The sequence below is a fragment of the Eublepharis macularius genome, chromosome 2 (assembly GCF_028583425.1).
Source record: "Eublepharis macularius isolate TG4126 chromosome 2, MPM_Emac_v1.0, whole genome shotgun sequence".
In the NCBI taxonomy this organism is placed as follows: domain Eukaryota; kingdom Metazoa; phylum Chordata; class Lepidosauria; order Squamata; family Eublepharidae; genus Eublepharis; species Eublepharis macularius.
Window position 1 is genome coordinate 179,780,344 of NC_072791.1, and position 27,854 is coordinate 179,808,197.

General features: G+C 42.2%; 1 protein-coding gene across 1 annotated transcript in view; it reads left to right on the top strand.

Annotated features, from left to right (window-relative positions):
* The window catches only part of KYNU (kynureninase), a 227,509-nt gene that overhangs the window by 106,095 nt on the left and 93,560 nt on the right, over nucleotides 1-27,854 (top strand). The window contains exons 4-5 of the mRNA XM_054972577.1: nucleotides 3,686-3,768; nucleotides 26,457-26,518. Of these exons, the coding sequence (XP_054828552.1) occupies nucleotides 3,686-3,768; nucleotides 26,457-26,518 (145 nt within the window). The remainder of the gene's footprint in view (nucleotides 1-3,685; nucleotides 3,769-26,456; nucleotides 26,519-27,854) is intronic.

A 27,854-nucleotide genomic window follows, 5' to 3' on the forward strand; every position in this document is an offset into this window, starting at 1 on the left:
TTACCATTTTATAACATTACCACTTTGCACCACAAAAGTTTTGCTTGTAGAAGAGGTTGCCAAAAATAAAATTCCCCATCCTGGGGCGAGGGGCGAGGGGCGAGGGGCGAGGGGCGAGGGGCGAGGGGCGAGGGGCGAGGGGCGAGGGGCGAGGGGCGAGGGGCGAGGGGCGAGGGGCGAGGGGCGAGGGGCGAGGGGCGAGGGGCGAGGGGCGAGGGGCGAGGGGCGAAGGGCGAAGGGCGAAGGGCGAGGGGCGAAGGGCGAAGGGCGAAGGGCGAAGGGCGAAGGGCGAAGGGCGAAGGGCGAAGGGCGAAGGGCGAAGGGCGAAGGGCGAAGGGCGAAGGGCGAAGGGCGAAGGGCGAAGGGCGAAGGGCGAAGGGCGAAGGGCGAAGGGCGAAGACGAAGACGAAGACGAAGACGAAGACGAAGACGAAGACGAAGACGAAGACGAAGACGAAGACGAAGACGAAGACGAAGACGAAGACGAAGACGAAGACGAAGACGAAGACGAAGACGAAGACGAAGACGAAGACGAAGACGAAGACGAAGACGAAGACGAAGACGAAGACGAAGACGAAGACGAAGACGAAGACGAAGACGAAGACGAAGACGAAGACGAAGACGAAGACAAAGACAAAGACAAAGACAAAGACAAAGACAAAGACAAAGACAAAGACAAAGACAAAGACAAAGACAAAGACAAAGACAAAGACAAAGACAAAGACAAAGACAAAGACAAAGACAAAGACAAAGACAAAGACAAAGACAAAGACAAAGACAAAGACAAAGACAAAGACAAAGACAAAGACAAAGACAAAGACAAAGACAAAGACAAAGACAAAGACAAAGACAAAGACAAAGACAAAGACAAAGACAAAGACAAAGACAAAGACAAAGACAAAGACAAAGACAAAGACAAAGACAAAGACAAAGACAAAGACAAAGACAAAGACAAAGACAAAGACAAAGACAAAGACAAAGACAAAGACAAAGACAAAGACAAAGACAAAGACAAAGACAAAGACAAAGACAAAGACAAAGACAAAGACAAAGACAAAGACAAAGACAAAGACAAAGACAAAGACAAAGACAAAGACAAAGACAAAGACAAAGACAAAGACAAAGACAAAGACAAAGACAAAGACAAAGACAAAGACAAAGACAAAGACAAAGACAAAGACAAAGACAAAGACAAAGACAAAGACAAAGACAAAGACAAAGACAAAGACAAAGACAAAGACAAAGACAAAGACAAAGACAAAGACAAAGACAAAGACAAAGACAAAGACAAAGACAAAGACAAAGACAAAGACAAAGACAAAGACAAAGACAAAGACAAAGACAAAGACAAAGACAAAGACAAAGACAAAGACAAAGACAAAGACAAAGACAAAGACAAAGACAAAGACAAAGACAAAGACAAAGACAAAGACAAAGACAAAGACAAAGACAAAGACAAAGACAAAGACAAAGACAAAGACAAAGACAAAGACAAAGACAAAGACAAAGACAAAGACAAAGACAAAGACAGCCAGGCCCCCGGGGGTCGCGGCTGCGCCGCTCCCCCCGACGCCCCCCGCCCCGCCTGCGGCGGGCCGGGGGCCCCCGGGGGTCGCGGCTGCGCCGCTCCCCCCGACGCCCCCCGCCCCGCCTGCGGCGGGCCGGGGGCCCCCGGGGGTCGCGGCTGCGCCGCTCCCCCCGACGCCCCCCGCCCCGCCTGCGGCGGGCCGGGGGCCCCCGGGGGTCGCGGCTGCGCCGCTCCCCCCGACGCCCCCCGCCCCGCCTGCGGCGGGCCGGGGGCCCCCGGGGGTCGCGGCTGCGCCGCTCCCCCCGACGCCCCCCGCCCCGCCTGCGGCGGGCCGGGGGCCCCCGGGGGTCGCGGCTGCGCCGCTCCCCCCGACGCCCCCCGCCCCGCCTCCAGTCTCCAGAGGCCGTCATTCCACCATGGGGCCTGTCAATCCAGTCCCCGAGCCGTTCTGTCACACCCAGGGACCATCATTCCAGTCAGGGGCCTGTCATTCCAGTCCCAGAGCCCTTCTGGCACTCCCAGAGGCCATCATTCCACCATGGGGCCTTTCATTCCAGTCCCCGAGCCCTTCTGTCACACCCAGGGCCCGTCATTCCAGTCAGGGGCCTGTCATTCCAATCCCCGAGCCCTTCTGTCACACCCAGGGCCCGTCATTCCAGTCAGGGGCCTGTTATTCCAGTTCCAGAGCCCTTCTGGCACACCCAGGGCCCTTCATTCCAGGCAGGGGCCTGTCATTCCAGTCCCCAAGCCCTTCTGGCCCACCCAGGGGCCGTCATTCCAACATGTGGCCTGTCAATCCAGTCCCAGAACAGGTTATCTGAGCCCAGACACTTTCCTTCAAAATCCATTCCACGTTTTCTTTGCACCTCTTATTTTGCTCTAATGTGTTTCAATGGAGCCCATGCAAGTCAATGGGCATTCCACTTTCCCATTATTTCCTATGGGCGTTCAAGCCTCTCCCATTATTTCCAATGGGCAATCCTGTCATTCGTTTTAGTACATCCTGTTTTGGAGGGGGGAGAATGATATGGAAATGTTCACACGTAGTATAATAATCCTGCTCACTGCTAGAGCTAGATGTGTGGTTTCTGGCTCATCCCTGAACCCCAGGAGTCCACCACTGTAATTGTCTGAGAGCTGAGTGTGGAGCTCATATGCAGGATGCTTAAGCTCCTTCTCTGTTTTGTGTTGAGTTGGAACAGCGTTGGAGAGAGGCTTGAGTTTTGGAAATAGCCTGCATTCTCAAACCTAATATCACATCCCTTTCCAAGACAGTAAATGCTTTTAATGGGACTGTTCTCACAATTTAAAAAGTTGGGTTTATTAGGATCAGAGGGATTGCTTTTCTTTTGATCCCAATTAATCTCCTTGCCAAGATACTTGTAACTTCAGAGTAATTAGATCTTAAAGTTACCACCCTCCAGGTAGGGCCTGGAGATCTCCCAGAGTCTCTAGATACAGGGATCAGTTCCTATGGACAAATAACTGCTTCGGAGGGTGGACTCTATGGCAGTATATCTTGGTGTTTGCTGGGTCATTTACCTTGTTCTTTTTCTTCTTTTAAGTTTATAACAGTCCTTTTCTGCATACATGAGGATTTTCCTGGACTATGTAGAACCTTCTTTGTCTGGCGGTTGCTCCATTTCACCCCCTTACTGACAGGACACTGTTGAAAAGAGCGAGACTTCTTGATGTGGACAACCAAGGCATTTGTAGTTAGCACTTCAGTTGTCTTCCATTTATATCCTAATCAGCGCAGCTGGATAGTAAGCAAGAAGAAAGAAGCAGGTTTGTGGTAGGTGACACACTGGATAGTAAACAAGAAGAAAGAACCAGGTTTGAGTTAGGTGACACACTGTTTTCTGCTTCATTTTTCCAAATTCACTTCTATTCCTTGAGCACTGCAGCCATCTTGATATCTCTTATTTAAAAAGAGCAAGCAGTAACTCAGTATGGTCTGCTCTAGCTTTTGGAATTCTCTCTGTAGTAGAAACTGCAGTACATAATGATCAATACATTGCTTGTTTGTTATGAGCACCAGTAGTATAATAAAATTATTCTGTTCATGTTCTCCCAGATCAAAAAGGAGGACTGTGTCCTCGCCTTTAGGACCAGACCAAAGTGAGCTGTATGAATTTTCACAATTCTCTTTTTCAGGGGTGTCCATGGTCATATGAATGGTAAACGTCCTTGGATTTTTGGAGATGAGTGCATTGTGGAACTTATGGCTGATATTGTAGGTAAGAATAACATTTTGAAACACTTGTAGCTTTTAATTTCACATTGCAGGACATAATCCAATGACACTAGTATTTTTCCTTGCTCTGATTACTGTCTTATAAGTATGTGATGTAACATTGCACTTTAAAGCTTTGAAGAGATTTCAAAGATTTAGTACATTTAGTGATATAAGACCAACTGTATATCACAAAGCTAATTGCAATGTGGAGTTCTGGGATCACCATAAACTATTTCATCGAATGTATGAAATCAAAAGAAAATTGGCATCCCTACAAATGTCTTTTCAACTCACCATGAATCAGTGATCATTCCTCTTGTTTTCATAGCAATAGACGTGCTTCCTCAAGGGAAGTGTGCAGGGCAGGCAGAACAAATGGGAAATAAGGGTACATTTACTGTGTAGAAACCTGATTGTCAAGTGATGACAGTTCCAGTATTGTAAAGGTTGGTTTGGTTCTCTCTTATTGCCTCAATGATATTTTATATGAGAACATGAGAACTGAACTCCAGATGATTTTCAGTGGCTAATTTTGCAAATTATGAACTTGTTTCAAGGTGCACCAAGTAGTTTTTTAATATAGCCCTGCTCTCAAAGGAATAGGTATACCTGTCTATCCCATCCCCATAACTGGGGATGGGACACTTCTCACATTCTCAGTGTTGGTAAAATAATGGGTAAATTGAAGCAATTATTACCCTTTTAAATTGAGATTCAAGCCTTTTTTATGCTTTCCTTGCTTTTGTGTACACTGAAAGAGAAAGATTTGTAAAACAAATAAAACATTATGTAATATGGCTCTACTCTGTTCAGTTCTGCCACATTAGAATATAGGCAGCACCATGGATATTTAAATAATTATTCACTCAAAATGTACTAAGGTAATAAAAGACTTCAAACCAAATCCTATGGCCTGTATTGTCACTCAGCTCAGCAAAATTTGAAGCCTTCCTCCACCCTAAGGAGCCTTCTGGAATTTTCCATTTTCATTTTTTGCAGAAAACCCAAGTCACTACTGCCTACTGCTGGGGATAAAATGGAGGTGAGACCAGTTCTGTATGTTGCCCTGAGCTCCTTGAGGAAGGGCAAGATTTTAAAAAAGATACATATATTCTTAAGAGAGAGATCAAATCTAACAGTGTTTGGTTTTGTGTCTTCTGTTTTATTATAAGTCTGTACATTCATTTGTGAGATGATAGGTATGCGCGCTCTAGTGCAATTTGCATACAAATACAGCCATCCAGATTTCTCCCTGCAGAGTAGGAAGCTTCCTTATAGACAAACTCATTTCCCTTTCCAGATACCTCTAAATATTTACTGGTGCATGGACTGAACCTTAGCATTAGTGGAAAGTCTAATAGAAAGATGCATGTGAACGGAAGAACTTTACAGTGCTTTACAGTGGCAGACATGACTGTCCATGCCTTGAAAGTGGTGCCTTCCTTGTTTCGTTAATATAGTGATTGGTACTCCTCTTTTATGGTTGAACTGATCATCTTCCTTCAGTAGCAATGAGCTTTAAAAAAAACAAAACTAAAATGCTGCTGTTCTTCTGGCCTCAAATCCCAGCCTATTCCCCACCCCCACTTGTTTATATGAAAGGTATATGTATACAATTTGAAATGCAGTAACCGGTTGGAAGCATTTGGATTGTTTCTTATTTGCTGTAAATGGAGGGGTATGCTCCACGTTTGCATAGATGATTTGGCAATGGAACCAAGGTGTTTGAAGGATTTTCTGCTCCCATATTAATGTGTCTGTGTTTTAAGGTCTATATCACAAACCTTGCTTCTTGGGCCTTGACTTTCAAAGATAAGGTTGGTGAGCACCAGAGATAAAGCCTTTTCTGCTTTGGTCCCTCAATTATGGAATTCCTTACACAAAACCACTTGTCACATGCTCATCCTGTTGAATTTTAAGCAATGTGGTATGGGACTTTTAGGTAATGGTCTTGTGGTTATATCGTTTTCTTCTCATACTCCTCTTAGTTTTATGCTGTATTCTCTCTTTTAAAAGTCACAGTGGCATCATAAGCAAAGTTGCACCTTTCTAAGTCGGTTGAAGTCAATGGGCTTTAAAAGGTGTAACTCTGATTAGGACAGCGCAGGAACGGCTGCATTATTCTGGCCTGTGGTTTTATATTGATATTTGGATTGTTTTATGTTTTTAAGTGTTGTCTGAAAGCTGAGTAGAGTATATATACATGTTTTATATATATATGTGTGTATGTGTATGTGTGTGTGTATATATATATATATTGTAGACAGTCTGAGTAGCTGTGTTTCTGGAGCAGTGTATGACACATGCTGTAGGACTACAGTCTTTGTCTTCAACAAAGTATTCATTAACATCACTGGTCTGCCTGGCCACTTTAGAATCCAGAAAATAGCAATGGTAACCAAAAAGAAGGCAGGCAGAGAGAACAGCATAGCAACAAAACAAAGCAATTACTGGCTGTGAATGTAACATGAGAAAATTTAATGTAAAATCTGCTAGACAGCCAATAAATCTGCTTTACACTTTGCTTGTTTTCCTCAGTCAGAGAAAGAATCCTGTTATTTTTAGATCTGGGACCCACAGATGAAGCCAAATATAACAGGCATTTCTCAAACAGATGAAGAAAAAGTTTTAAGCTTTTCTCTTGATCCTAATATTCTACGTAAAGCAATTGATATTGTTTTATGATAATGAAAGTGGGTTTTTTAGAATTGTAGGGGAATGATCTGTTTTCTAGAACACTTAAAGGAGTCCCACACAGGCTTTGCATATGTACCATAACTCTTGAGTATAGAAGCCTGTGGTATTTAGGGTTACCAAGTTCCCTTATACTTCCAGTGGGAGGCACTCACCTTCTCCATGTCCCTCGCACACATGAGCTTCCGTGCCTGCACGATGACATCACTTCTGGGGATGGCACTTCTGGGTGACATCATTATGCAGGCGCAAGAGCGTACATGTGCTTTGCAACAGGCTAATTTGGGCTTCAAACAGGCTCGTTTGGAGCCCAGATCAGCGTGCTTCAAAACACAGGGGTGCTCTCGAGGCAGCGCAATGACATCTCTCCCAGGAAGTGATATTGTTGCGCCACCCCAGGAACATGCCCAGGAGGCCCATTTCCACACCTTTCCCCCCCACTGGCCAGGTGAGTGGTGGTGGAGGGTGAAAGTGGGGGATTCATCACTACTACCAGGGGGGAGGGGGGTTGGAAACCCTAGTGCTATTCATTTTGGGCACTCTATTTTAAAAGAAACAATGAATGAATGACATTTTTAACCTGTTACCATGTGCTTCGTATAATATTTCATAGACAGTTAAGATTACTGTTATCTCAGTGCTCATGACCTCTTTTTCTCTCCTTCTCTGGTAAATTTTTAATAACCCCCCCCCACACACACACACACCCTTCATAGTGACTGTAAAACTGATTGGGGCCATGTGACTTGGCATTCAGCTTCTGAGACTTAGAAAGATTTTATATTGTGGCAGATCTCATTGTATTGATTTTACAGTATGTTAATGAATTTTTTTTACTTATTGGGGCAAATGTCCTTCTCAAGAATTCCTAACTGTAGTCTCATTACAGCAACAATTTCAACTGGTTAATGACTAGTTTTTCTCCTTTAGGTAAAAAGAGAAAAGGCAAAGAAGACAAATACAAGATAAAACATGATTACAATATTCCCTATTCAGTGTAGTATTTAAGAAGAATATGAATTCTCCCAGTAACGTGAAGCTGTTCTGTTCTTTTGATCAGCTTTGATGTGCCAAAATAAACCAAAATTTTATTTTGTTATGTTAGTAACGCTTAACATTTTATAGAGACGAAGGAGGAACTGCTGATGCTGGTTCTGCAGAACAAAAAGTCAGTGTTGTCTTGTGGGATTTATTCAGGAATGGAATAAAGGCAGTAAATGGTTTTTCTTTTGGCCATTTAAAGGTTTATAGCTCTATAACACCTTGCTTATTAAATGAGCACACATTTTCTTGTTAAATGAATACACCAACGGTAAACACGTTGTGAAAAACAGAACCAAGGTCACTCAAGACCCAGGCTCTCTTTTTTTTTTCTCTATTCCTAAATTATGCAGCATGAGGAGGAAATAGAAATCTTCCCCTTTTTATTCTTACTACAATTTATTAAAAAGCATTACAATCTTGGCAGGATCACCCTCAGATGGAATAAGGTGAACTGTATTGCTCTTGTTGTACAATTGTGTTCAGCCAGGAGTCTACTGAGGGGAGAATGAATACTGAGACGATTTGCAGTGACTTTGAATGATAAGAATTATTTGAAATACCCAGCGTTTTTTTTTTTTAAGAATGGAGATGTTCAGCTCCTCCAGTTATTTGTTCCCTCCCTTCTATTTCTCATGAACATTTCTGGCAAGGGCTTGGCTTCTGCAGTGGAAACAAAACTATAACGGTTGTCTAACACAATCACAATTTTTGCCTGAGTTACATTGAATAGAGTGGTGGAGGCAGCATCACAAGCCCTGTTTTTTCCCATTAGAAAAAAGATTTATCAAGCAGGACATAGGAGAGTTTATGCTGTCCAGGACTCATGGTGCTGAGTAATGAGTTGGAGAAAGAAAACTTCATTTTGTCTACTGCATACTTGTCTTTGAATATTGTAATAGATTAATTGGATCACAGAAGCGTCATTTCCGAAACACAGTGCAGGCTATGAAAGATAACGATTTTCCTAGGGCATAGATAAGTTTTGTCTTGTGGACAAGGGAATCCAATAAAGAAAAGCTTTTAATAAATATATCATTTACAAGAGACCAAGACTTACATGAAAAATGTGGTGTCATATTCAATATCGGATATTGGCATGCCTCTAAAGGTGAACTTCAGATTAACCATTTATATTTGTTCTGTGCTTTGAACGAAGTGAAAGAAAAGTAAGTCCATTTATGCCCTGGATGTACTTTGGCAAAACATCAGTTAGGTTATAATGGGGCCAGGATTTTGGACATCTGTTCTGCTACTTTTTGTAATAGGTTCATAAAATTCTAGTGTATATTAAGGGTCACTCAATAACACTCTTATAGGTGAATTGTAAAGACCTTCATGATCTCTGGCGGAATGGGAAAATGTAGCAAATACAGCAAAGAGGGCGTTGTGGGATTGCCTCTTTCTGTACTGCCCAGCCTTTTAGTTAAGATCTTCATCCTTAGCTGTCCACTTACAGACTTGAGATGGATGGTGACCACAGACAGTGGTACCTTGCCCTCAGAATACCATTCTCCTTGAATGGAATGTCCTTCACCTGGTGCCTACACTGCTCAGTTTGAAGTTTTAGCACATCCTTTCTTATCTGGATGTTTTGTGACCAAGATTCCACAGGAGTGCTTTTACTTCTATTTGTTTATGATAGCTGCTGTTTTATGACTATTGTTTTTATAACTTCTGGAGCAACTTGTTGCTCTTTTGTGTCATTTATGCCCTTTGTATCAACCATTTCCTTGTTGGCTCTTATGGGTAGTTTTTGTGATTTTGTGTTTTATGCTTTTTGCCTTTACTTTGTTAGCCACCTCAGGCAAATCTCTGAAGAGGCAGCCTGTATATTTCCTTCCTACCTACCTATCTACCTACCTACCTACAAAAGCTTGCCATGAGGTAAGCAAAGAATGTGATGGAGCTGAAAGATCAGATTGTCTTTAGCAAAAAAAAAAAGCACTAAAGAGCTGTAACTGAACAGGAGCTTGAAAGGGATAGCCAGTGTCAAGAACTGAAAGGGATTCATGGGGTTAGAGGTACCTTCGCAAAGGACCACCTACCCCAAATTCTGGCAGCTTCCACCAGTTCCCCTGCTAACTCTTAGCCAGACAGAGAATTAGGCCATCCCTGTAATAAACTATGATGCAAAAAGGAGGGAGGTGAATCCCACAGGGAACATTTCTGTGGCCGGCTGCAAGCAGATTTCGCGCTTGCTTCTTCAGGAGTCTATTTCCTAAATAGAACATAAGTCCCATCAGTTTACCAATCAAATGGATTTAACAAAAATTCTTCAAAATATTTTCTTTACGGTGCATTTATACTCACAAAGCCCCCATGGGGAACACCCCTAAGCACTTAAATCACTCAACTCGGACAAGGCGGCGATGTTTCGCCTAACAAAAAGGGCGGTTCTCTTAAATAAACAAACTTCATCTTTCTCTTAAAGATATACTGTCACATTACAGCCATACGGTTTCCTCCACCCTATTACAAATAGCAGCTCAAAGACAATTCATTATTCAGCCCTTTAGGTTTAACTGATCCCAATCTAAAAATCCAGAATGCTTCTCTTTGAAGTAGTGCTGTTTGTGCAGATTCACGATCTTTCCTATGCATAACCTCCACAATCGTCACCTTAAAGTCATTTTCTGCATGTCCCTGCTCCCTAAAATGCTGAGTCAGGGGTGCCTCCTGGATGTTGCTACGTATACGCGATATGTGTTCTAAAATGCGTACCTTGATGGGTCTTAACGTACAACCTACGTATAGCAGTTTGCATGGGCATTCCAAGACATAAACAACCCCCTTTGTTTGACAGTTTGCAAAATGTCTGATAACACATTTATTCTCACCAAACCTAAACTCTTTCCCTTCTTGGAACAGTTTACAAATTTGGCAGTGGGCACATTTGTAGTTTCCAGATGGTAAACTGTGCCCTCCGCTAGTGTCCCATATATCAGCCCTAATCAAATTATTTTTCAAATTCTGTGTTCTGCGGAAGCCAATTCTAGGTTTCAATTCGCAGCCTTTTATATTTTCCACAAGTTTCCAATGTTGAAGAATGATCTTTTTAATTTGATTCGCCCTTGGGGTAAAATCTAATCCCCATATGATTCTATTTTCCTGCAAGTCTCTGTGTCCCTCAAATAGGGATTCTCTATCCACTAGGCTTGCTCTCTGCCAGGCAGTCCGGATCACTTCCTGTGGGTAGTTCCTTCTTCTAAATTGTTTGCACAAATTAGTACCATCCCTCTCAAAATCCCACATAGAGGAAGAGTTCCTTTTAATCCTTAACAACTGACTGTGGGATTCACCTCCCTCCTTTTTGCATCACAACTCTTAGCCAGAAGCTGGGGAATGAAGCCTCATGCCTTACCAGGCTGGATCACCCATCCTCCCACCATAATGGTTTCAAGACTTGTACCTGGGCAGTTAACAAGCCTGGGCATAACTCTGGAAATGAACTCACATAGAATTAACCAGCATCCACGTGATGTATTTCAACTCATGTCAAGCAGGACCAAACATTAAATATGACTGTAGGCCAAGGCAGGCCTGTTCCTTCACAGCCAGTGAAGATACACAGTTGGAGAAATATTTTCATAGTGATTGGAAATAAACTGCATATAACTGACAGCAGGAAGGTGGGCCGCAAGGAGGAAATGCCAGTAGTCCAGATGGAAGGGGATGAGAGTTTTATAGCAGTGGGTGAAATGAGGAAAAAAGGCAGATTGAGGAGGAGATGTTGAAGAGGAAGAATCAGCAGGACAATTCAGCCTAGTTGATACAAACAGCAGATGAAGGAGTAAAACTGTCCCTGCACTCTGCCACTTCAAACTGCAGGTGGGGGATTGCATGATTGAATACTACGCTATAGTTCCTTGGTTCCCCCACCCCCAACTTCTCTGAATATAGAAAACTTGATGCCAGGGAGATAGCCAAGTTTGAAATCTGCAGAGACTTTTTTAAAAAATGGGAAAGCATTCAGCTATGCAAATGAAATCTTAGCAATAACCTACATACTGGAGAAGCAAGAAAGCAAGGAGTCAAAAATAACCTTAAGGCTATGGGAAACAGCCCAATCTGTGCTAAAAAACTATGTCTGGATTAATATAGCAAACATGTTTTAACAGGATGGCCAACTTTTTAACAATCACTGTATTCTGCAAATGGGATGGGAGCTGAAAGTTTATTTGCAGCAGGGATTTTTGATCACTCCCTACTTTGATTCATATCCTGCTCAGTAGTTGTTCACTGAGTAGTTTGGATGATTGTGTCCGTTTGTGTGATTCGACTCCTTACTCGTACTTGCTACCATCCTCACCCATTTGCTGCCACTGTTCCAATTGTTAAAAGAGCAAAAAAAAAAAAAGGCTAGTAGAGAGTAGGAAATCTGTTTTAGATTTCTGAATTGAGATTTACAATTCTGTTGTCCTTGTGAGCCTCTGGTGTGTGTGTGTCCATGAACCTAGCTAATCTTGCAGTCAGATCATGTGAGCACTTCACAAATAGACACCACTGACTATCCAAACACAAAACATTGACAATACAATGTATGCCATGTTAGTCATTTAAAGGATGCAGCCGCCTGCATTAGTGCAAAGGACAAACAACAACGGTTCTGTGCTTGACATGGTCACTTTAATGTACTGACCATGACCCTGGTGACATGTTATTGTTCTCCAGTAACTGAGAACGTTTAGTCAAGGTTGTTATTACTTATTGCAAAGGCACAAGCTGTTCCTGTAGCACAAGCAGCCACTGCACAGGCACAAAGCTGCTTGGCACAGAGCTTGAGAAAACTTTTAGACAAAACCCATCAAAGTGATCCATTCATAATAAGGATGGTACCACTTTGAGTAAGGGTTTCCTAGTTATACAGCACATCCAGTTAGGCATTATATTGTATATTTCTAACAAAATCTGGCAGACCAATGCAACATTACAATGTGATATATTTTCCCCTTCTTTATGAATGAAAATTTTCTTTATGAAAGACACTGTGAAAAAACATTAAGTATTAGTAGGGCCACAAAGGACCAGAGGACAGAGGGCCTAAGTATGTTCATCATGTTAGTGTTATTTGACCGTGCCTGTTGGCAATTTTGAAGGCATCCCATATAGAAGGAGGGAAAGCTTGTAGGGCATCTTAGGCAAACAAACAGGAAAAATGAAGCTGTGGGCTATGTATTTTTAGGTATGTTCACCCCTTGCTCAGTTTTTAGTTTTTGATTCCACAATTTTATTCATTTCTGCATAGTTTTGTGTTTATATTAATTCATTTGATAGTACCACTCAACCCTGCCAGATTTCAAGCTGGTAGGACCTGGATAGCCTGGGCACGCCTGATCTCATCAGATCTCAGAAGTTAAGTGAGGTCAGCTTTGGTTAGTAACTGGATGGGAGACCTCCAGTGAAGACCAGGGTTGCAGAGGCAGGCAATGGCAAACCACCTCTGTTAATTCCCTGCTTTGAAAACTCCACCAGAGATTACCATAAGTCAGCTGTGACTTGGCAACACTTTCCACCACAAACAGAATCCCAATTTTATAGACAGTTCATATTCTTGCTTGTAGAGCAGGTAAAGGCAGACATTTGGCACCTCAAGGAATGCAAGAATAGTTGCATCACAGACCCTGAAGCTTGCATTTGTCACTCAAAGATGAAGATAGCATTTCAGAGAAAGATACATTTGGCAGGGCTTTTTTTCTGGGAAGAGATGGTGGAACTCTGAAGAGGGAAATGAGGGAGAAACACATGGGATTCTTTGAAATAATATTTTCATGCACTATGGACTTACATCAACTGTGAGACAGAACCCCCTACCTTTTGGTGAGTGGTGGTATTAAACGACATAGGAACTACCCAGTAGAATCATACTTATCACAAATTAGTTGTGAACTCTTGCCCTTGGTGCAAAATTCTGAGGGGTACAAAATTTCTCCAGCCCCACTACTATACCCTCCCCAGGGCAGCCGAGACAAGTTCCCCCCTTAAAGCTCTAACCACCCATGCTGTGAAGCCTGAAGAGGTCCTGCTTGTCCATGGGTACCCCACCAGGCAGTCTGTCCTTGCAACTGGGCCATGAAGTAGCCAGCTGCTCCTGACAGACTCCAATTCCCCACCAATGCAGATGTGGTAAGGGTGCTCACCGGTCTGCTCACTATAACCAACTTCTAATCTGCCAGTAGGTGAATTACAACTCCACCACAAGTCAATTACTGCAACCCAAGCAAGCAGTTCAAGGTAGGCAAAAAAAACCCTCCACCCATTTGCTAATTGAGGGAAAAAGAGAGAAAATTCCTGCGTGGCCATGTCAATTAATGACCCGCTAAACCTACACTGCCACAGGGCAGGTGGGTGGACAACTGAGACACCAAGGGGGCAGAGCGGCCTTATAAGGCCTCCGGCTCCACCCTCTCAGTGCGATTCCCAGATGGCTGGGAAATGCACCTACCTCATTTTCCTTTGAGGAGGCAAACGATGGCCCACGGCCATAGTGGCTCATGCCACTGGCAGGGAGGGCCGTATTGTATAGTATCATGGAGAGGGGAGACTCCATTTGTATAGTATTCACTGGCATCTACAGTAAAGGATCCTTTTAAACTGCACTGATTTAAAAAAGGGAGATAAACATTATTTCTTTTAGTCTGGGAGAAAGATAAGGAGAAAAACAAAACAATATAGGATAATGCCAGTCCATTTATACTTCTAGGAAAGCATTTGTTTGCCCCTTCAAACACACACATGCTAATCAATTAAAAAGCAGATGTCTCGAACCAGAAAACCAAAAGCAAAAAGATGTTTAAAAGGAGCATAAAACAAACATCATACTAAAACGCAGATCATGCTGTTAAGTTGATGTTGGCTGATCTTTGATCATAATAAATGAAAACATCAGACTAGCATAAAATAATTGGATTTTTTTTAAAAAAGCATTCAGGGATGGATAAAGCATGGCTCTTTAAATATTATTAACCCAAAACAATTAAAAATCTACAGCTTTGTGCAGTATGTGTAACACACAAGAACTTTGTGGGCATGGTAAATGGTACTAGAAGAGGAAAAGCAGGAATTGTAGTTCTATAGAATTAAGAAAGCCTTTCCGGAGCCAATAGCAGTTGATGAAAATAAGCCCAGTCAGGAAAAACCTGCTGGAAAATTTTCAGTCTCTGCTGATTGGAAAGATTCCTGTCAGTTTAATTTTCTCCCAATTATCTTTTCTTCTGTCTCCAAGTCTGAGTTCAGCTTGAATTCTCTAAAACAGATAACTAGGCACCAGAATATTATATACTAACAAATTGTTTTAGTTTTGCTATTTTCCACACACACACACACACACACACACACACCCCAGTGGGAATAAAGATGCAGACACAAGGCTTGGGTACTAATGGGCTACTTTTATTTGACAACAACATAAACTCTAACATGCAAGGGCCTAACTAGCAGTACAAGTCATATTCTGGGGTCACCCCTGGACCTCTGCCTTGACCTGTCTGGGTGAGCCCCACTGCGCCGGGTGCAAGCCATCCATGCACATGGCTGTCTATTTGTTTTCATTATAATAATGAAAAAATATGCCTAGCCATTGAATTTTTGTCTATCTACTCGTTTCTCTCTTTGGTGGCTAATTTTCCCTGCTCCTCTGCTTTCCTACTGCTAGTAAGATTAGCCTCTAAGAAGAGAGATAATTTGAGATAAACAAAACAATGGATAAAAGTACTGTCTCAGCAGTACCTCTTTCCTTGAATGTTTGACTAAGCTTCATCTAAGTGTCTGTATCCTGGATGGTTCAGAGGCTATTGGCTATCCCATTCCTGCTTTTTACATCCCCTGCTTTACTGAATTTGAGTCAATATTATTCTCACCATGTGGAACTTAATTTAAGCAACAGTGCTCCTTTGGTATCTTCTCTACTGAGCTGCTATAATGTGGTCAATTGTGGATTGCTTGGAGATTTTTTTACAGTTATCAGTTGCTGGGAGAAATGTGCACTTCTGACATGAATTTCAATAACCACATGAGAAGCTGTGCAAGTTTTGTGCAATGGTGTGGGAAAGACTGTAAGAGCCACTGTGGTGTAGTGCTTAGCATCCAACTAGGATTTGGAAGATCTGCATTTAAATCCCCTTTTTTTGCCATGACTCCCACTGGAGCTCTAGGGCTATCCACTCAGTCTGAGCTGAGTGGTTGTGAGGATAAAATTTTCAAGAGAGAACCATTTATCTTGCCCTGAGCTTTCTGAAGAAAGAGTAGGATAAAGATGCACTAGATAGGCAGAGATGCTATTTCAAGCCAGCTGCATGCATGGTGAGTGTAGCTTGCCTCAAAAAGACTCCCACTGTTTCATTAGTGTGAAAGCGCTCTTCACCAAAGCATTTCTACCATCTTTTAAAAGAAAATGAATATGTTTTGTTCCAGAAATACATTGTTGTTACCCCCCCCCCCCGGATGTGTTTCAGGTATTTTCCTTCAAGGGGATATTATATTTTCCAAACATAAACTACAATACTTTGTCACGAAGAAAATAAAGTTATTTCCCAACTCTCTTATTATTGAAGGTGAAGTGAGGAATGTGACATTAATATCCACTAGCCTCTGCACGCACATTTTGTAACCTCATTTTAAGTTTCTGATTTCATTTTTATTACTACTTAGGATACTGGGTGGTCTCTGCACTCAGGTCAAAGTAGACATGTAACTGAATGTCATGAACATGCAGGTTTGATTCAAAAGTTTCAATTTCTTTTGGTTTCTGTGTATTCAGGATGAAACCACAGTCATATTTTTCCTGACCATACTAATGAAACTTGATAGAAATATTGCCACTAAAATTAGCATTTGTTTTTGTCTCAGTCGAGTATAAGTGGCATGAAAAAGATGTATATCATAGAAATGATCTAAAAATGAAGTAAAGGTGGGGGGCAGTTGCCAAAAGTTGAAAAGTTGCCAAAGAAAATAGGCAGAACTAAAATAGTCTTCCCAAATACCCATATTTAAAACAAATGAAAAAATATTCACTCGTATATAACAACATTGGATCTCCATAATATCTCATCTCACTCTAAACATATTATCTCATGAGTAGACATGGGCACGATCCAAAAAAAAATTCCAATTAAGCCGTTCGTGGATCTGGGCTGCCGTCGAACACAGGTCACCGCTTCTAACCAATCAAGTCTTGTTTCTGGTCCGGAATCGGGAATCAGGGAGGCCAGCGCCCAGGGCAACTGTAGTCAGGCTCTTGCGCGTGCACGCTCCTAAGTCGACCCCGCCCCCGCAGCAAGCCGGCTGTCCTGGTGCGCTGTGGCGCTGGTGGCAGTGCGAGTGGCTCGGAGGCTGCCCGCGCTGTTCACCTGCCCCGCAAGACAAGGGGCGGCCGGCTTGCCCACACACCCCTTGTCCTGGGGAAAGGCGAACGGCGCAGGCGGCCTCTCAGTCTCTCGCGCTGCCTTCTGCCTTTCCCCAGGACAAGGGGCGGCTGGCTTGCCCACACGCCCCTTGTCCTGGGGAAAGGCGAACGGCACGAGCGGCCTCCCAGCCTCCCGCGCTGCATTTTGCCTTTCCCCAGGACAAGGGGCTGCTGGCTTGCCCACACGCCTCTTGTCCTGGGGAAAGGCGAATGGCGCGGGCGGCCTCCCAGCCTCCCGCACTGCCTTTTGCCTTTCCTTTGTGCCCATGGCTTCAGAACACCCCCTTCCCCCTCCCTCCCCTGGGTTGCTGCTTCGTGGTTGGAAAGAAGCCTGGTAATCAAGGAAAGCTGGGCTTCCATTCGTGTTTCGAGGGCGACAGAAGGAGGGCAAACACAGCTCATTCCCCTGACTCCGTTGCCCCGGGAATAAATTACTGGCGCCAGAGTGTCTGCAATTCCGAACAGAAACTGACCCATCCAATCAAGTCCCGAACAAGCAAACTTCCGGACTGCTGGATCGGTTGCCGTGAACAGAACCGATTAGCTGAGTCACTATGGCACAAATGCCAAAATCGGGGGGGGGGGGGTTGAAATCGCAATTCAGATTGGGCCCATCTCTACTCATGAGTCAAGATATAAAATGTTTATTTTATTTCTGAAATGACATAAATATATTATATTAAGCTAATCGGCTTGCAACTCTAAGCTGAGCCCTCCATTGATTTCTGGGCTCTTGAGCTCTGTGCCCCGTAATCCGTTCCATTTTCACTCACTTTGTTGAGGTAACATTAGTCTGGGTTTGATCACTATAAATGGCCTGAAAACCCCGTGCATGATGCCTTTAGTTCCAGGATATAAACATAACAGATAAATACTGTCCAATTTAGGACCTATCCTTCTACCCCTGAAAAAGACAGTAGTGAAAACCTGTAAATGCAACCCATCTCTTTAAGATAGTAACCTCCCGTTGAACCTTTTGCAGTTTCTTGTTTCATTTATTGACTCAATTTATTTAGTTCTTTGAAAGCTATATGCTCTTTCTTGTCTTAGAGGTGACTGAAAACCTCAATTCTGACTGAAAAGTGGGGGGAAAGGCAGTGGCGTAGTGTGAGTTGTCAGCATCTGGGGCAACTCCCAGCAGGAGGTGGCACCCCTGGCACCACACATGTGCACGCTTTGTGCACATGCACTCTCAGGTCTGTGTGATGATGTCTGGGAAGTGACATCATCACGCAGGGGTGTCCGCCCCAAGGAGGACTCCTGTGATTTGGACCACGCACCTCCTCGTCCCTTACCTGACAGCCCTCTGCCTCAGCCGCCCGCGCTGCCACCACCGCCAGCTTGGCATGCTCCTTGGCCAGCAGCCGCTGCAGGAGAGCCAGCTCGGCATGCAGTGAGCCAGCACCCCATCAGCATGGCAAGCAGCCAGGGTGGCACAGGTGGCCTTCCACGGATGCAGTGCAGGTTCTCCTTGGTGCAACGCCCTGCCCCCAGGAGCGCTCCCATGATTCAGGCCCGCTTACCTCCCCGCCCCTTACCTGGCAGCCCTACAGCATAGCCGCCCATGCCGCGACCACCAGCTCAGTGTGCCCCTCAGCCAGCAGCCACTGCAGGAGGGCCAGCTCAGCACCCAGTGAGCCGGCTGCCCCATCAGTGCGGCAGATGGCTAGGGCAGCACGGAAGGCCTCCTGTAGACGCAGCACAGGTTCTTCTCAGCGTGGTGCTCCCTAAAAATTATGCGCCCGGGGCAACTGCCCCTCTGCCTCCCCATGCTACACCACTGGGGAGTGTTAGCAAACATCAGATGGGCAATTCTACTGAAAACAAGGTGATCCTCCCTCATGTGTTACATATGGCCTGGATTTTGTGCTGTTAGGTTTGTGGAATTATCCAGTTTGGACACACGTTCAAGATTAAAATGATAATTGGAACAATATGGAGATAGCATCATCTGAAGAGCCAAATATTTGTATAGGTTCACTGTGTGCAGCCACCAGTTCTCTTGCTGTTTCTACATAGTTGGATTTCAAGCAACTCCACAACAACTGCTTGTTGTGTTATCCAGTCTGAGGAAAATGTCTTGATGTCATTCCCATCTTTTACATTGCAATTCCATGTGTTGCCTGGGGAGGTGGGGGAGCTGTGTGAACTTCCTCAAGTGAGAAAGGAAGAATTAGTATCTAAATAATTTTCTTTGCTTTCTTGCTTTAAAAAAAAGATATTTTGCTTTCTTTCTCTTCACCACTATTAATGCTGCTTCTCTTTTTGTTTCCTTCTTTTATCAGTAATTTTAACTTTTAAAAGAACTTAATCCTCAATTTCTGTCTGTTTCTTTATCTTACCCTGAACGTGTTAGAGTCTGCCATTCTTTTTTATTATTATTCTCGCAAGACCTTTATGGTATAGGTTCACTGGATTACTTCATCCAGACCCAAATGTTGATTATTATCCCTCTCCCCACCCACTTATGCTCTTATGTTCATAATTTTTGGTCCCTTCCCCACCTCTTGTCATTAACTTATATGGCTACCCTCTAAAAAATTTTCCTTAAGAAATTCCTTGAGAATATAACTCATCTCATTCTCTTCCTATGAAAAGGATATTTTGCATCTTCTTTATTTTTTTCCTGTTTGTTTAAATAGTTTTTTGTTTAGTTAAATTGCATTTTAGTATTTTTGTATGCCACTCTAGATTCTCATTGGGGAGAAAAGTAAGGTAAAAATGTCTAAATCAAGTAAAAGTATATAAAATATTTCACATTAAGAGTACCATATCATTACAAGTGTATTGGAAAATTCCTTTTGTGCTTCCCATTACATTTGTGCTTCCCATTACATTTTATTTGTTACTATGAATCTCAGTATCCTTAACTGAATTTGATAGTTCAGCTGCTTCTGTTCATTTTCCTTTGCAAACCAATGTTATGTCTACTAGTATGATGGTTTGAATAAATTGTCCAGCAAAGTCTATTTGTTTTTATTAAGGATGCATTTTAGCTTGACACTACTACAACCACTTAAAAATTGAAGATTAGCGGACTTCCGGTTTGGGATTCATGGAGGTCTAACGCAGCTCCATTTGTGGAGCTGACCGGATTGCCGTTTTAACCGGCCGGAGGGGTGAAAATAACCCGCGGCCGACTGCTCTCAGGCGGGGAGCAGGCAAAGAACGCTCAAGACCCTAGGGTGAGTTAGATCTCGGACGAGGGGGGGCTCTACACAAGGAGTCTCCCCCCCGATCCTTGAGGTCCCACCTTGTGACGGGTCGGCTATAATCTCTGCGGCAATTTTGGGGCCAATTCGGCTGGCATAAGACCTACATACCCAAGCTTCGATCGGGGAGGGAAGTCGAGAGGAGAATTTAAGATCGAAACAGCGATTACAACCCGAGAAAGCTGGAGAGAAGGTAAAGATCGCTATCTCTTGAAACGGGACAGATTGACAAAAACAGAGAGGAAAGAAAGTAGACTTTTAAACTGCAACAGACTAGCGAAAAGGAGGTGAAGACTCGGCAGGAGTTGTATTTTAAAAGAGACTAAGTTTAAAGAAGTTATTACAAAAATCGGACTATTGTTTTGAATACCTGTGGTTTTGGAGCTGTGGGAAAAAGACACCATCGCGAGACCTGCTGTGGGAAGACGGGAGACAGGAAGTGCGTAACAACAATAGAGTGGCTGGAGGGAAGCGGCCCTTGCCAAAGGACAGGAAGTGGGGAATCGCCATCTTTGAAAGTGGAAGGGTCGTGGCTTCAGCGGAAGAGGAAGTAGGCCATCTTGGATTATAATAACATAGAGAAACCATAGAGAAAAGACGCCCGACATTTTGGATATAAAAAATTAATTTTGGCAAAGATTGGGACATTTAAAAAAAAGGAAAACGTTTAATTATACGCCACGGAGCTGAGGAAGAGAGCAGATTCGTGGGAGCGAGCTAAAGCAAGCCCCACGATGTCGAAAAAAGAGTGGCAATCGGCAATAGAAAACTTGGACAAAAAACTTATAGACATGATGAAAGAACTTAAGGACACGAAATTGGAGCTTATTAAAGAGGTCAAGGAAGTTACACAGACAGTAAAGTCGGAGCTGTCAGAAGTGAAAAAAGGTGTGGAAACGATTAGCAGTGAATTACAAGGAACGCAGCAGAGAGTTAAAACAGTAGAAGACGCGATGGAGAATTTAATAGACACGCAACAAACAGAGATGAGGCTGGTGAAGGGGAGGATGTCAGTTGCAGAAACTAAACACATGGAGAAGCAGCTTCGTTTTCGCGGTCTGCCAGAAGTGGAAGGGAAGTCAGCGCAAGAACAGATGACTGAGGTGTTGGCTGATTACCTGGGGAAGGAGGAGGAGGAAATTGTGGCTATCCTAGATGTGGCGTATCGTGTGAACTCGAGAATTGCAACCCAGAGGAAACTACCAAGGGATGTGATTGTGCAGTTTACAACTAGAAATATGAAAGAGAGGATTGTGACCAAACAATTTCAAGATCCATTGGAGATTGATGGCAAGACGATTATTATAATGAAGGAACTGCCCAGATCAGTGTTATTGGACAGGAAAAAATATAGAGTGCTAATTCAGACTTTGAAGGACATGAATATCAGATACAGATGGGAGTTACCGGAAGGAGTGTCCTTTGAGTTTGGAGGGGCAAAAAAACGCATCAGATCTGAGCGGGAGATGGAGAGATTTATCAAGGACAATGAAAAAGACTTACCAACAAAACCATGAATATGGAGTGTAAAGTATTATCTTGGAATGTAAATGGACTAAACTCACCGAATAAGAGAAAAAATATTTTTCATTGGCTACTAAAACAAAAATGTGATATTGTTTGTTTGCAGGAGACCCACATTAGAAAACAGGATGTAAAATATTTAAAATCTGGAAAATTGGGCAAAGAATTTGTAGCGGCTTCCAACAAGAAAAAAAGAGGAGTGGTGTTGTATATAAAAGAGGAGCTGCAGCCAAAATTTGTTATGAGAGATGTGGAAGCTAGATTTGTAGCAGTGGAATGTAATTGGAACTTAAAGAGAGTGTTGGTAGTCGGACTTTATGCACCTAACGGTGCAAAGGAAAGCTTCTTTGAGGACTTAAGGAAGCACCTAGACGATCTTGTATATGACCAGATAATTCTTGCTGGAGATTTCAATGGAGTGACAGATTTGGAATTAGACAAAAAGACTACAAAAGCACAAAAGAAAAGAGGACTATTGCCAAAGCTTTTTTTTGAGTTGATTCAACAAGAGACTCTCGAAGACGTATGGAGGAGAGAATATCCTAAAACCAAACAGTTTACTTTTTATTCTGCAAGGCATCTTACATTATCAAGAATTGATATGATCTGGGCCTCAAAGGACTTAGCGCTATGGACTAAGGAGGTAGAAATAATGCCGATGGTAGGCTCAGATCACAACCCAATTATGTGGAAATTTGGAAAAAGGAGAAAAAGGAAAGCCTGGAGAATAAATGAGGACCTGTTACAGGAAAGTGAGAATATGGAAACACTGAGAAGAGAGACTAAGTTTTTTATACAATACAACGTGAATAAAGAAGTACCAACCAGTAAAGTTTGGGACGCGTACAAGGCGGTTGTAAGGGGCATACTAATGGACTTAAATGGTAGAGCAAGGAAAAAGAAAGAGGAGAAAAGACAAGAGATTGAGGAGAAAATAAAGGCCAAAGAAGTACAGTTAAAAAAGAGACCAGGGAAAAAGAAAATATATCAGGAAATCAAAATTCTTCAAGAACAGTTAACAGCAATGAGTAACAAAGAATTGGAGTGGAACCTTAAAAGACTGAATCAAAAAGCTTTTGAGGGTGCTAATAAACCTGGGAAATATTTGGCATGGCAATTAAAGAAGAAAAGGGAAAAGAAAATAATAAATAAAATTTGTGAAGAAAACAAAACGTATTTGGAGCAGACTACCATTAGCAGAGCCTTTTATAAATTTTACGCTAAGCTGTATAATAAAAAAGAAGTAAACAAAGAATCAATAGCATCATATTTGGAGAAAACCAAACTTCCAGAGATCTCGGAAGCTTGGAGAAATAAGCTGAACAGTGAAGTAACTGATGAGGAAATAAATATGGCAATACAATCCGCAAATCTAGGAAAGGCGCCAGGGCCAGATGGACTTACGGCTAAATTTTATAAGACAATGGCCAATGAACTGGCACCATTCCTAAAAGAGGTGATGAACGGAGTTTTTAGGGATCAAAGAATTCCAGACACTTGGAGCGAAGCGAATATATCATTGATCCCAAAAGAGGGCCAAGATCTGACTAGCGTGAAAAATTATAGGCCTATATCACTACTCAATAATGACTATAAAATTTTTGCGAAGATATTGGCGGAGAGATTGAAGGGGTGGCTCTCGGAAGTCATAGAGGAGGAACAAGCAGGCTTTTTGCCAGACAGACAAATAAGAGACAACTTAAGGACAGTGATCAATGCTATTGAATACTACGACAAGCGTTGTGACAAAGAGGTTGGTTTCTTCTTTGTAGATGCTGAAAAAGCGTTTGACAATTTAAACTGGGACTTTATGTTTGCCACTATGGAAAAGCTACAACTGGGAGAAAGATTCGTCAGAGCAATCAAGGAAATCTATAGAGACCAGACTGCAGCAATTGTAGTGAATGATGAATTGACCAAAAAATTGACGATTAGTAAAGGAACAAGACAAGGTTGCCCGTTATCTCCATTGTTGTTCATTTTAGTATTGGAGATTCTGATGATACAAATTCGACAAGATGAGGAAATACGAGGAATAAAAATAAAGGACTATTCATATAAGGTCAGAGCATTTGCAGACGACATAATGTTAATTGTAGAAGACCCACTGGAGAACATGCCAAAAGTGATAGATAAGATCAAGGAGTTTGGAGATTTGGCAGGTTTCTTCATTAACAAAAAGAAGTCAAAGATATTATGCAAAAACATGACTAAGCAGAAACAACAATTGTTAATGGAAACAACGGATTGTGAAGTAACTAGTAAGGTGAAATACTTGGGAGTTGAGCTGACTGCAAAAAATATAGATTTGTTCAAGAATAATTATGAAAAATTATGGACTCAGATAGAGAGAGACTTGATCAAATGGAATAGATTGAACCTGTCATGGTTGGGCAGGATTGCAGCAGTTAAGATGAATGTGTTACCAAGAGTAATGTTTTTGTTACAGACAATACCAATCATCAGAGACTCTAAACAATTTGAAAAATGGCAGAGGAAAATATCAGATTTTGTTTGGGCAGGCAAGAAGCCTCGAGTGAAAGTAAAAGTTTTACAAGATGCAAAGGAGAGAGGCGGAATGCAACTGCCCAATCTGAGACTTTATCATGATGCAATCTGCCTAGTTTGGCTAAAAGAGTGGATGACATTAAAGAATAAGAAACTATTAGCCCTAGAGGGATATAAAAAAATTTTTGGATGGCACGCATACCTATGGCATGACAAAGTAAAGGTCAACTCGATGTTCCTGCATCATTTTGTAAGGAGAAGTCTATTTACAATCTGGAAGAAGTATAGAACTTACCTACAAGAAGGAACCCCCTTGTGGGTGGTTCCATATGAGGTGATAGATCCGAGAGCTGTGGATAATGAACAACAATGTTTAACGTACAAAGAAATAACTAAGATTGAAGTATCTAAACTTAGAATAAAGACGCAAGAGGAACTATCACCTAACTATGATTGGTTTCAGTATAGACAGATTAGAGATTTATATAACTCAGACTTTGCAAAAGGGGGCATACGAACAGAGAACTCGGAACTAGAGCAGACCCTTCTTAAAGAAGACAAGAAAAGAATATCCAAGGTATACCAAGTATTGCTGAAATGGTATACTGAGGATGAGATAGTTAAAACACAGATGGTGAAATGGGCTATAAATTTCAATAAAGAAATAACAATGGAGGCATGGGAATACTTGTGGAAAACTACAATGAAGACAACGACATGTGTCAATATTAAAGAGAACATTTTCAAAATGATCTATCGTTGGTACATGACACCAAAGAAGATTGCGCTAGGGAATTTGAATACTTCTAATAAATGCTGGAAATGTAAGAAACATGAGGGCTCCCTCTATCATATGTGGTGGTCGTGTGAGGTAGCTAGGCAGTTCTGGGGGGAAATAATAAGAGAAATGAGTGAAATTTTACAGTTTCAAATAAATAAGAACCCAGAACTCCTGCTGCTAAACTTGGGAATGGAGGGAATTCCAGCCCATCATAGGACGTTGATTTTTTATATGACTGCAGCAGCTAGACTTTTGTATGCGCAGAAATGGAAAGTACAAGAAGTACCAACTATTGAAGATTGGATCTACAAATTGCTGTATATGGCTGAAATGGACAAGATGACAAGAAAACTGAGAGATCTGGACTCAGGGCAGTTCAACACAGACTGGGAGAAGCTGAAACAATACCTGGAGAAGAAATGGGAGGTGGGAGGAAAACTGTGGCAGTTTGAGAACTACTGAAATATAATAAAAGTATAAAAGAGAGGGGTGACTTTACCGGGGGAGGAAGAGAAATGTGAATTTATAAGCAGTTAGATTAATTGATTGAGATATATATAGATATGTATAGGTCAACTGATAGAGAATAATTAATGATAAGGTTTAAACATGAGGATTGACTAACTAACAATATTTTCTTTCTTTGACAAGATTTATATGCACCAAACTGAATGTATAGAAGAGTTAAATTGATTGAGTATCTGAGGAGTTATATAGAATTACCATAAAAAGTTGAAATGAGTAATATATAGAGAATAAATCAAATTGTTTGATTTAAATGTGGGAAATTTTTATGGTTTATATATTTTTATAGGTTTATATAGAATTATTCAAAACTGGAAAATGGGATAAATTGTTTATCTAAAGACGTATAGTTTGGGTGTATAATAATTAAAGGAGTTAATGATGCACTGCTTAATATAATGGAGAATGTATATCTGTTTTAGACAGAGGAATTTAATAGAAGTAAGGGAAAAGGGACAGAGGGTGGGAAAGCTGTTGGAAGTCAACAAAAGGGGGGGAAAGGGAGGGGGTTAGAAACGGAAAATTAGGGGAAAATTGATTGTAATGTAAAAATAAAAATGTTCTAACCCAATAAAAAAATTTTCAAAAAAAAAAAAAAAAAGAAAAAAAAATTGAAGATTAGCCTTAATATAGTTTGATCTTTATAGGGGAGTTGCATTTAATGACAAAAGCACAGTATTGCTGATGTTGTCCAAGGTGTTAATGATAATAACAAATCAACAGGTTGAGTGCAAGAAAGGAATCACTGCTACTTCATTATCTGCTTTAGGTGACACAACAGCCCCGTAAAAAGTAAATATTTTGCTGTCAAACTGCTACATTGAACCAAACAGGAAAACTTTTTTTTTTATTTCTCTGTGGTGACACATCAAGCATGTATTTACCTTCAATTCATTAGGAAGTCATTGACTGAGAGGCGGAGGTTTGGGTTTGCACATCATTGGAACAGACCTTGCATAGGACAAACAAACCAAAAAGACATCTGTGTTATTGCTTTTTAGGGGCTCATAAAGAAGAGGTAGCTTTAATGAACGGCTTGACAGTTAATTTACATCTCCTACTGGTAAGTAATAAGAACATAAAAATTGCTTGGCTGGATCAGGCCAAGGTCTGCTAATCCAGAATTCTGTTTCCAGCTGTCACCCAGACTTGTTTATAGTACAATCTTGGGTAGAGGTTTTTAAGTATGTGTGTGTGTGTTTGTGTGTGTGTGTTAGCAAGTCACAACTGACTTATGGTGACCTCATAGGATTTTCAAGGCAAGAGACATCCAGAGGTGGTTTCCCATTACCTGCCTCTGCATAGCAACCCTGGTCTTCCTTGGTAGTCTCCTGCCTAAGTAATAACCAGGGAGAATCCTTCTTACCCCACCCTATTCAATCACGCCTGCCATTGTCATTCACCAGCTATTATCATTTGGCTTCCTCAATCACTCCATTCACCAAGATATAAGGACAGATGGACTCATGTTCTAGCTGTATCTGAAGAAGTGAGCTGTGGTTCACGAAAGCTCATACACTACCACAAATTTTGTTAGTCTTATAGGTGCTACTGGACTCTTGCTCTTTTGCTACAGACAGACTAACATGGCTACCCATCTTGCTCTATCTCCAGGGAGAACCCTGTTTAGCTTCCAAGATCTGATGAGATCAGGCTGCCTGGACCATGAATTCAATAGGATTGCAATGTCTGATGTTCACAAATAGGCCAAGGAAGTGTTACCAGAACTGCTCTTTATTATAATGGGGAATTAGCTGTAGCAGTCTGTAACTTAAAATTAGCGCGGATCTTAACCTATGTCTACGGAGGTCCCGATCCCAGACACTCTAGTGAAAAAGAGGCAGACTACAAATAAGTTCCAAACACGTGTATTTAGTGTGGCGTAAGCCTAAACTTGCACAAGCATACAGAGAACACACAAGACCTAAGAAATACAGGGTATGAAATACAGAGACGTTCGCATTAGCTGGTTCCCAACGATGATAGGGGAAATACTCACTTATCCTGGAGCGAAGCAGAGACACAGCAGCGAGGGTGGCCCAATGCCAGCTCTGGGACCACAGACGGACAGCAAGGAGGTCTGGATAGGGAATGGCCGAGGCACCGAGTGGTCTGGGAGACCAGCTTAAATACCCCAAAACGTACCCTGGGGCTGGTGCTGTACTTGGTGGTTCTCACAGATTAAAACAAAGGGGCTAATGGGCTACTGAATGGCTTGGATGGGCCACTTTGGTAATCAGATTGTGATAAGTGACACCTCAGGAAGAGGGGACAAAAGAGGGAGGGGGAAATCCAAGTGGGCTGAAAGGATGTTCCAGTGGACAGGGCTTGTCCTGATGTCATCAGCTCTGGAATGCAGAGGTTTCTTTGAGATGCATTCTCTAAGTGCTTGGGATGGT